This window comes from Papaver somniferum, chromosome 9 (genome assembly GCF_003573695.1).
Source record: "Papaver somniferum cultivar HN1 chromosome 9, ASM357369v1, whole genome shotgun sequence".
Taxonomy (NCBI): Eukaryota; Viridiplantae; Streptophyta; class Magnoliopsida; order Ranunculales; family Papaveraceae; genus Papaver; species Papaver somniferum.
In genome coordinates this window covers 62,630,425-62,641,049 of record NC_039366.1, presented here as the reverse complement: position 1 = coordinate 62,641,049, position 10,625 = coordinate 62,630,425, and the positions used below count along the sequence as shown (strand labels likewise).

The following is a 10,625-nucleotide window of genomic DNA, read 5'->3' as shown; positions in this document are numbered from 1 at the left end:
AGCCTGGCCTGCCCAGCCAGTCTTAGTTTTTGGGTCGGGCGGCCCGGCCTGCCCGAATTTACACCTCTACAACCAACCAACACGCATCAATGTGTACTTAGACTAGTTAAAAGTCAACCTAATAGTTTTCAATTTTTTTGACTAAAAATTATGGAAGGTTCCTTTGGATTATTCCATCTGACTAATCTCATCATCTTTAATAAACTCCGAGTCACCAAAAGATTCCCATTTACATCTCAGGACAATCCAACGGATATTAACCATCTATTCGTTATCTTTATTTTCCGTTTTATTCTCCTAAATTTCCGTAACATAATTTCCCTGTACCACACAATATACTATCTTGATACCTCAACGATCACAAACCGTACTCCATCAAATCATCCAGAATCTCTGGGGTGATCCCACCATATAACACGGACCCATCAAAAAATCTGATGTTACAAACTTGATGTATTGGTAAAGGGTAGTTAAGACATTTCAACCAATAAGCTATCTATTCCTTTTTTTTTCTTTGGTATTCAACAAACAAATGGAGTATAAAATTCTCTGCTCTCTACTCATATTCTTGGAAGCTCTCTTTCTCTTACATTTTCCATTTCTATATTCTGAGGTAAGAAATTTCCAAGAAGTTGTGATATTTTATTTGAATTTTCTTCTGTTCTCTGATCGTTTTTATTTGGTTCAGATTTTGATTTTGATTTTGATTTTTTTAACAATTTTTTTCGGATTCAATTTGGAGAAGAAATGGAGATCGATAGAGCAATCAAAGGAAGTGAAGATACGAGATTGAAAACTAAGTATGATAACGCAATCTATGTTATCCAAAGAGCTCTTGCTTTGTACAAGTAAGTTAATCTGATTCGTTTTATTCATGAAATTTTGTGATTCATCTTTAAATTCTTGATGTTTGATTAGTTTGATAACGAGTTTGACTGCTTTTTAGGGTTTCTATTAAGATTTTACACTAGTATGTGTGCTTCTGGGTTTTAAGTTTAGCTAAATTTGTAGTTTGTTTGAGATTATGAGTGTACTGGACCAGATGTATGGATTTGGATGTTTATTGTTGAAACTTGAAATTTAGTTGACTGAGAAATTGCATGGATGTGCATGTTTTTAGTTTGGGAAATATTAGTAATCTGCTAGTGTTGATGTTTGAAAGCATTTGATTTCTTGAGTATATTCTTTCTTGTTGGGTTATGGATTTTGTGATTTGTTTCCAAAAAGTTGGGAATTGATATTCAAGTAATATTTGGTGGAAAGAATGCCAATTGCTTAACAGACAACTATTGTGAAAGAAGTTTGAGTCTGATGTGATGTTGTTTTGCTTATTGACTTAAATGCATTTAAGAGAATAAGCCGACACCAACCGTTAGGAACAGTTCTTTTCACAGGTGTAGATGTTATCCTTTTTGATTTTAGGATTGGCTATTTATATGTTTCCAAATGACGAATGATGGATCCACTTTATCGGTAACTCCGTTCGCCTAATTCTTTAAAAATGATTCTTATGGCTTTGGTTGGTAGATATTGGCACTAACTGTCCGAGGCATTTGACAACTGTTCACTTGATTTTTAGGGCATTAGGGACATGTTATTATATTGTCTGAGATAAGGAAATGATTTGCTCTAGTAGCCTTTATTAGGATGGGAAACTTAGTTTTTTAGTTTAGGTATATATGGCTTCTTTGTTGCATACAATTCACTTGAATTATGAATCTGAGTCATTAATGACTTGAGAACAAGGTCATAATTGCAGTCACTGGTTTCTATCTCGACAGGTTTGAAGAGGTCGCCTTCAGCTTTAACGGAGGAAAAGATTCAACGGTAATTTATCCTAAAGTTAAAAATTTATAATTAATTACATCAAATACCTGGACTTGGATTTGAAATGAATATGTGTTTGCAGGTTTTACTGCATCTTCTAAGGGCCGGTTATTATTTGCATAAAAAGAAACCTGATAGTTCTAGTGGGACTCCAAAAAACTGTGATGAAAAATTTCCGTTAAGAACTATCTACTTTGAGAGCCCTTCTGCTTTTCCTGAGATCAACTCTTTCACTTATGAAGCAGCCGAAACGTAAGATATTTCTCATTGGTATTTTTTTTTTTTGTTTTCAGAAAAATGTATTATCCTTTAGGCATGGTGTGTTTACTTTCTCCCTGTTTTCTTTTCTTTGCGCAGTTATGGCTTGCAAATCGAAGTTATTCGGCTAGATTTCAAGTCTGGCTTGGAGTCTTTAATAAAGGAAAAACCAACTGCAGCTATATTTCTTGGTACCCGAATTGGTGACCCAAATGCGGTATGTATTGGGTACACTGTGATGCTGTGACACATAGTATTACTCCAGCCTATACGATGTCTGCTATAATTCTTCGAGCATTATCATAAAGACTGTCTCTGATTGTGTGCAGGTTGGCCAAGAACAGTTTTCCCCTAGTTCTCCTGGATGGCCACCCTTCATGAGAGTGAATCCCATCCTGGATTGGTCTTATAGGTTCCTTCTTGACCAAACTTGTTCAGGATTCCACTTAGGATTAATCCACATTCTTTATATGTTAGTTGTTGGTTATTTCGAGTTGGTTTATATGTTGCGGAGATGGTGATGCTTATAACTTGATTTGTCTTTGATACAGGGATGTTTGGGCCTTTCTCTTAACTTGTCAAGTGCCATACTGCAGTCTTTATGACCAGGGGTAATATTTATGTTAACAAATTTTAATTTCATGTGATCCCTACATACAGAGCATGTTTGGAGTTTCTCACTAGATTCAATCTTAGAATGTTAATTTTTATATCAAATGTTTCTCCTTTAAATACTCTATCTGATCCCTATGTGTATATACAAAGGAAGGGTTTATCTTTTCTTCTGCTTGGAGTTTCAAATTAGATTCAATATTAGATACTCTAGATTTTGACGTTAATAGTTTCTCCTTTTACAGTTATACTTCAATAGGGAGCACATATGATACAGTTCCAAATGCATTATTGTGCATTGATGATTCCTCCTCCAGTAAAGAGAATTTCAAACCCGCGTACAAGCTTATAGATGGAAGGCTAGAAAGAGCTGGTAGAGCTAAAAAATGTTATCCATCGGCTTCTGGGGATGGCCCAGTCATTAGCAATGGTCTGACTGGTGTGGATTCTCATCAGACGGGTACTCTGACAGCCTCAATCATCTCTGTTGGTGATGAGATTCTGTAAGTCCTTGGTTTCTGTGCATCTAGTATTAGTCTATTGTGATTGCTCTCCTTACCGTTCTTTTGTTTTCTATTTTTTGTGCTATGCTGAAAAATTCATCTTTCAATTAAGGAGTTTAACTCAATCATCTCCAAACCTAGCATACCTCCAGCTATAAATAATGACTTTGATCTTATTAATGTAGTTACTTAGGAATATAGGCTAGTTCACGTTAGTAATATAGATTTCCTATTGATGGCCTGAAGTGTTTCTGATGTATCCTTTTCCTCCACTTCCATAGCTCAGGTTCGGCATTGTTGAGGACCAAGTGGGACCATCGTTATGCAAAAAGTTACATTCTATAGGCTGGGCTGTATCGCGTACTGCCGTGGTTCGCAATGATGTAAGATGCTTATAACATGGATAGCTGTTGGTGTAGGAAAACTGTTCACACTTCAACACTTTGATCACTTGCTTACTGTTTTTTTCGCGCATATCCAGGAGCTGGATAAGTCAACCATTATTTTGCACGACTAGGAGATTAAGAGTTGACCCGATTGAATTTGACTGCTTATCAAAATATTAAGCCAGAAAATTTAATGTGAACCATTTGATCTGTCACATTCCTCCATAGATACGTACAGTTTTTTACTTCGGTAAAATGTATTAGACTTGTGATTTGATGAATCCCTTGAATCTGAATTAACGTTGCTAAGTCGGTCCTTAAAATAGTAGTTGGCAGAAATCATCTCCCGTGCCTTTGCATAAAGCTTCAAAGCTTCCAGAGTATTTATTAGTATAGGATTAACTTTCACATCTGTTTTTGATAAAAGGGACCATCTGTAATTATCAATATGTTGTTTGTTTGATTCTGATAAGCTTCAGAGACCAGTTCTCCTCATGTACGATTACTAGATATTAACCAATAGAGTTGTTAATCTTGAAGCACCCTTTATTTGTTTCTTCTTTTTGTCTTCTTAACCTTTCACATAGCATCTTGTAGCGTGTGCAATTATCTCAATTCAATGCCAATGGCCAAGTGTGCGCCATTGCTCTGTTTGAACTAGAGGCCTAACTGGTGGTTTTGTTGAAATACTTTAAATTGCAGATAGATTCTGTAGCTGAAGAAGTTGAACGTCAGAAGTCTTCTGCTGATATGGTAGGCTTTGCAAATTGCTTGATGATTTTTATTTATTTTTTTAAAATTTATTTGCTTCAAGATTTATTTACATAGTACTTCGGCATTGAAGAATAAACCTAAACCTTGCCCATGACCAAATTTGAAATGATTTTTGCAGGTGTTTCTATTTGGAGGTGTGGGCTCTTTGCATTCAGATGTCTCTATGGCAGGCATTGCAAAAGCCTTTGGAGTTCGTACGGTAAGCCACATTGCTGCAATGGATTCATCTATTGTCAGAGCCCTCTCTTATAATTGCTATAAGCATGGGAAAGTGTTGGTTTGACTGTGATACTTACCTGTTGTATTTGTGTTTATTATCTATTTAAACCTTCATGATTATATAGTGGTAACTGCAACGTTTGGAAGGGATACCATACCACTATACATATATCTGCATGCACTAATACCGCAAGATTCTGAAGACCCTGTATTTTTGTTGTTTACTATGCATCTCGCAGGTTGGAAAAGTAAAAAATTAACGACAATAGTGACATGTAAACTCTCATAAGCATGAAGCTTTACATTCACTTCCTTTTTTTTTCTTACCCTTTTTCTTGGCTGTAAGTATGAAATTTAAAAATAAATAAAATACAAACACAGTGACTTCATAGATGAAATTTCAATGGGTATGCCAATAAAACCAAACCAGACATTTTACAGTATACTTAATAGGAATTGCATATAGATGTGGCTTGATTATCCATTTAGCCTTAATAAGTTTGATATTCTTGGCTAGATGGGAGAGGGAAAAATTTCTTAGCATGTTAACTGGTCCATATCTTTCTACAGTATCATCCTTGATTCTTGATACTTCAAGTCATCTTGTACTAAATGGTGCTTGTACGATAGTGTTGGATGTTAGAAGTATTCATTATTTTTGCTTTGATTATAGGCTCCTGATGAAGAATTTGAAGAGTATCTCAGGCATCTTACTGGGGACCAGTGTACTGGTGATCGCAATGAGGTAATGTGATTTTCAAAATAATTACATAGTTTATTCTGTAGTTTCATTAGCTCCAAAGGATGTTCCTCCATTAGCTTATCTCCAACTTTAGCTGCATCAGTTTCCGTAACATGCAACAACATATTCAGATTCTCCGTCTTTTGATGATAGGGTCAGTAATCATAAGATACTGTAATTTTTGTGACATTTCGATTCCGTACAATTAACATCAATAGGAAGGCTGGGTATTCGTGGCTTTTCATTTCTTCGCGCGTTCATGTTCAAATTACTATATGGAGCGACTTCCAAGTTCTGGAAAGGTGTTTTTGATGCTAAAATTGGTTTTGATCTGTGTTGCTGTGTTTTCAGATGGCTCAGTTGCCTGAAGGCATCACTGAATTGTTGCACCATGAAATGCTACCGGTCCCTTTGGTATGTGTCCGCTGGTCATACATATTTGTATTTTGTGTTACGTACATTTCTACAGCTGTTAACTTGATTTATCTCCGATGTTCTGTGCCAAAGAAATGGATGTTGAGCTGTAAACTGTTATATATTATGTACTTGAGAATTAAAGAATATGATTGATTTCCATGTTCTAGGTTTTGATTATCTTCATTTGGCGCAGTATTATAACTTCTAAGTAAGTTATTTACGTTTACTGCAGATTAAATGCCAAAATGTGATCATTCTTTCTGCTACAAATGTTGATGAGCTGGACAAGCAATGGGACTGTCTGATTGGATCAGAAAGCTCTAGCAGCCAGCTAAAGTTAATGGCCCCTTTTTTGTCAAAGCATCTTAGCACTGCTCTTGCTGATGTATGTGGTAACATTGGTATATTGTGTTTTCACATATCTGTCATCTATAAAACATGTGCCATCTGTATTCTTTTTGCACGCTACATTGATATATCGCATTGATGTGTGCACTTCCGAAACTGCATACTTTGTTGTCACGAGCAGTAAGTGTAAATGCATTTGATGTATGCTGACATCCTCTATTGTTTTATGTTACATAGGTAAAAATTGCTCAATTTGTTTCACAATTATGTCTTGAATTCCCGGATATTCGCATCGGTAAGACGAAGTAACCTTGTCTATCCACTCTAATAAGGATGCTTATCATGAAAATGTGGAAGCTTGCTGATTTTGTTGAACTTTTACTGTGCTTCATTGCAAAAATATAGGATGTTACCGCAAATCAAGAATGGGACCTCAAATTGTCAGCTTCGTTGGGAAGGTATGTGGGACACAATTGAGCCAAGCACTCTCAATTTTTATTCTTATTTTTCCTCTTTTGCATCTGAAGTTTACCATCTTTAGTTGTAAAGCCATATTCTTATGTGCAGCAGGACCATGCGAGAATGGAACTAGCTGTAAAAGCATTGCGCCAGAAATTTCATCCCGAAGCTTTCTCTGACATCAACTGTGGGTGACTCTGCTCATATCCACTGCACTGACAGCAACTCTGGAGTATCGAAGGAGCAAAAGTCTGCTTGTTCTCTGAAGTTCCAGTATTCTTGAACTGAAAGGATTTTTGCTCCTTAGTCCAGATTCGAATGATGAAATAGTAAAGAGTCTCCTTCAGCGCCTGAAGTGGAATATGAAGGAAGCAAAGGAGAGGAGTAACACAATTGGTCGAAAACATTTTTATAAGAACAACCTTATTGATAGAAGTAACAGAATTGTAAAATAATTCAAATATTTTCATGTACCAATGATTCCACTTGACAAGCTCAGTTAAATTTTTTACACAGTTGTTCTTATCTGCTCTTATCTCCCTGAATCCTAACAAAACCTAATCAGACGTGGAAAAACCTTGGAGAATGTTGCTTTCTGCTAAGTTGTCCGTCACAAGTAAGAAACCCAGTGTTCTTCAAGTATTTGAGTTACCGAGTAAGTGTACTACTTGCTAATTGATAGGGTATATGAGCTAATTGATAGGGTCTATGAATTTGAGATTGAGGGACAGGAATGATACCATTTTCGACAAAAAAAAAAGAAAGAAGATCATCATACCATTATATAATAATAATCAAATAATTAAGATAATCATGAAGTTTATCATAGATTGTTTTTTTATTACTAATTCTCGTGGACTCTTTATCACTAACATCTTAGTATCACTTTATTCATAAGATAACAAATAAATAAAAAATAGCTTGAAATCCTGAACTATATAAATCACACTCCAGTATACCCACATGTTGTTTCAGAATTCAGATTATAAAATGAAGCTTCGTTACCCTTTTATCATGTCCCATGTACATAATCACATCCGACAAACTCTATCAAATAGGCCAGGCCACGTCTAAGGTTCAGTCATTCACTCATCATCAATCAGCAGCAGTTCCCATTGATGTCTTGTGTACCGCAACCTCATACCCATCTTCACCTTCATCTTCATCTCCATCAATATCATCAAGATCTTGTTCTTGCTCTTGTCCTTTCTCTGGTGTTTGTTGTTGTGGTTCAGACGACGAGTTATTATGCAGAATAGCTCTTCTATTGTTTTTCTGTTTATAAAGTTCTTCAAGTTGATCAAAATACGGGCATGTCTTTGAATCTTCTGGTCTTTTCTTGTTACTCTCTTTCACCTTCTTGTAGTATTTGTTAATATTCTCCCATTTCTCTTTACACCTCTTGGCATTTCTATTATATCCTAGTTTTTTCATTCCAGTTGAAACCTCCTCCCATAATGGCCCTTTAGGACCATTATCTTGATACTTCGCCTCAAGGTCCGTTCTCATTTTAATCAAAGCCTCAATCTCAACCTTTGGCCATCTCGAAGAACTAATTCTCGGAAGAAAACTATTCTCATCCTTATTCCCATTATTGTTGTTATTATCTGATGATGGCCTTATTATTGGTGGCGGGTTGTCATCAATTTTCTCCGGCTCCTGTAATGGCACTGGAATTATCTGATTATTATTATTACTAGGTGTAGGTTGTTGAGATGTTGATGACGATGACATTTTCTGCAAGAATGCAATAACAGCCGCATCTTTCGCTGCAGCAATAGATCTTTCTTGGATTAAAATCTCGTGTTCTCGATTAATTCTCGCTAATTCTTGCATCTTCCATTGCTCTTCCCTCACCATACGTTGATGTTCATATTTCTCTATAGCTTCCAAGAATTCCTTTTGCAACGTTTCCTGCTTTTGTATAACTTCCTTCATTAGGTTCTCAAAGAAAATCGTCAATTTCCTTTTCTTATTTTGCGTCGGGGTACCTTCCGAGTCTTCACCGCCCAACGAGAACATAGAAGAAGAGGTTGACGGTGAAGTCGTCATAAATTCAGTGGTACTAATATTTGGTAGCTTAGATGGAATTGGAATAGCAGTAGTAATAGTGGTGGGTTGGGATGAATTAGTAATAATAATTGGATCCGTGGGTGCCATCAATGTTGCAGCAGGTAATGATGAAGCTTGAGTCTTTATATCTGCCGGGAGTGACGATGATGATGATGAGGGGAATTGATTCTCTAAAGCTTCTAATTGATCAAAGAATCTATAGGTTTTGCCATCTTGTTTTGTAGATCTTCCATCTTTGGTTCTTTTATGATATTTGTAGACATTCTCAAACTTCTCTTTGCATTTCTTTGCATTTCTATGGTACCCAAGATCTGCCAATTTTCTAAAAATTTGGAAGAACTAAAAAAAATCAGTTCTTTCTTCACAGTAGTATAATGGAGAGCTTAAATAGTTTAAAGGTTGACAAAAAAATAAATAAAAATCAAGAAAAGATCCAAAAGGAAAAAGACAACAGAAGAAGAGAGAATAATCAGACAGCTTTAATGGGACTACTTGTTCTCTCTTTCAAGTTACCATGAAAGAAAAAAAAGAAAGAGTACTGGTGCTGATTGAGAAGAAGATAAAAATCATAACTTCACAGATCCCAAAGTTCATGATAAGACTATGATTATTGTCTATGTTGTTAACACCAATGCAACTGAATAACACATAATGAAATTCAAGAAATGAAAAACATATATAGATAGATCCATGATTAATTCAAGAATTCAAAGAATTATTACCTGGAAACTTCTTCCCAGAGTGGGCCTTTAAGAGTTGAATCTCTAAAGATAACATCCATATCCGACCTTATCTTTAACAAAGCCATAGTTTCTTGGCGAGGCCACCGACTTCCACCGCTTGAATTCCGGTCACCTTCTTCACTTAGACCACCTGCAGTGATTCTTAATCTCTCATTTTCTGGGAAATCAACATTCATCGAACCACTTTCATTGTTGACACCAGTGGTACTGGTACTAGTACTAGTTGCAGCAGCAGCAGCAGCAGCACCGCCACCACCGCCGGAATTGCCAATCAAACTAGACATCTCGTGAAGAGAAACTATTATAATTTACAGCTACCAAAAAAATAAATATCTTGCAAGTGAATTTGTACTACTAACTCGATCTCTCAAAACTATTTTATTTTGTTTTGTTTGTTGCTTCAGTTATATGGAATCTGTAACAATTTATCTTGTTGGTTACTCATCTTTTTCTACTTGTGGTTTGTTTCTCTCTCTTGCTGTAATAAGAAAAAGAAGAACGTGGGTTGAGATGCTCTCATGGTATTCATAAAAATGGCAGGCAGGAGAAGTAGAAGAAGATTAGAAGGGAGTAAAAAAAGAAAAAATAATTTAAAGTTAAAGAATTTCGTCATCAGCAGTAACAGCTGCAGATAGCGACGATGGTGATAACAAGTTGGTTTTGTCTGTCCAGCTAAATATAGTTAAAAGCCGACTCATGTAGGTCATCCCTTGCTTTTTGTGCCCTTTCGGTTTTTAGGGTCAGTTTTCATTTTATTACCCCTAACGCTCCTAGAAGCCTACTTGGCCATGGGATTGATTTTTTTTTTTTTCACACCTTGTAAATCATGATCCGGATTAATTTACTATTCTTCTTCTCTGTGAATCATGATCCGGATTTCCCTTCTGATTCACTGGTATCATCACTCGGTGACTTTATCATTCTACTAGGGTGGCACCGGTTACGCACTTGTAATTTGACAAGAGCAATGATATGTGAAGAAGATTAAAAATCATGTGATAGTGTGGTACTATTGACAAGACAAAGCAAAATATCCTTGAGGCGAGTAAATCTAGATGGCCCAAAGTTTTTATTCTTTTCTTTGTGAACCTTTTTTGTTTTTAGCATCTTGCGGAACCTACACCAAAGATTTTACTACATACTAGTGTACTTTTACTGCAAGCTCATCATAATACTCACAAGCACAGGCAAATTTTTAAATGGTTCTTTCTGACTTCCCTTGTTAAAAATCGGCCAAGTACAAGTCGTGTTTTACATCTAGGTC

At 36.0% G+C, this 10,625-nt stretch overlaps 2 protein-coding genes across 3 annotated transcripts; one reads left to right on the top strand and one right to left on the bottom strand.

Moving 5' to 3' along the window:
• Nucleotides 1–532: 532 nt before the first annotated feature.
• LOC113313209 (FAD synthase-like) lies at nucleotides 533–7,070 on the top strand. Of its 2 annotated transcripts, none has more exons than XM_026561949.1 (17): nucleotides 533–613; nucleotides 746–848; nucleotides 1,782–1,827; nucleotides 1,910–2,079; nucleotides 2,185–2,302; nucleotides 2,415–2,497; nucleotides 2,637–2,696; nucleotides 2,943–3,200; nucleotides 3,487–3,583; nucleotides 4,289–4,339; nucleotides 4,479–4,559; nucleotides 5,253–5,324; nucleotides 5,673–5,735; nucleotides 5,971–6,123; nucleotides 6,324–6,381; nucleotides 6,492–6,544; nucleotides 6,657–7,070. In XM_026561949.1, exons 2-17 carry the CDS (start codon nucleotides 748–750, stop codon nucleotides 6,738–6,740), a joined length of 1,548 nt encoding a protein of 515 aa, XP_026417734.1. In that variant the 5' UTR covers nucleotides 533–613; nucleotides 746–747; the 3' UTR covers nucleotides 6,741–7,070. The 2 variants fall into 2 exon arrangements, with proteins under 2 accessions (XP_026417734.1, XP_026417733.1); XM_026561948.1 differs by having other exon boundaries at nucleotides 6,654–7,070.
• Nucleotides 7,071–7,347: 277 nt separating this feature from the next.
• LOC113310144 (trihelix transcription factor GT-2-like) lies at nucleotides 7,348–9,981 on the bottom strand. Its single transcript, XM_026558727.1, has 2 exons — nucleotides 9,341–9,981; nucleotides 7,348–8,940 (listed from the first exon to the last, which is right to left on the bottom strand). The coding sequence occupies exons 1-2, from the start codon at nucleotides 9,643–9,645 to the stop codon at nucleotides 7,641–7,643; spliced, it is 1,605 nt and encodes a 534-aa protein (XP_026414512.1). The 5' UTR covers nucleotides 9,646–9,981; the 3' UTR covers nucleotides 7,348–7,640.
• Nucleotides 9,982–10,625: the final 644 nt, after the last annotated feature.

Bases quoted from the DNA above. Each gene is read 5' to 3' on its own strand.
- LOC113313209 (XM_026561948.1), top strand. From the start codon at position 748: ATGGAGATCGATAGAGCAATCAAAGGAAGTGAAGATACGAGATTGAAA. The intron at 2,498-2,636 runs GTTCCTTCTTGA...TCTTTGATACAG, and splicing joins ATCCTGGATTGGTCTTATAG to GGATGTTTGGGCCTTTCTCT. The intron at 3,584-4,288 runs GTAAGATGCTTA...TTTAAATTGCAG, and splicing joins CTGCCGTGGTTCGCAATGAT to ATAGATTCTGTAGCTGAAGA.
- LOC113310144 (XM_026558727.1), bottom strand. From the start codon at position 9,645: ATGTCTAGTTTGATTGGCAATTCCGGCGGTGGTGGCGGTGCTGCTGCT. The intron at 8,941-9,340 runs GTAATAATTCTT...CCAAATTTTTAG, and splicing joins CTCTGGGAAGAAGTTTCCAG to AAAATTGGCAGATCTTGGGT.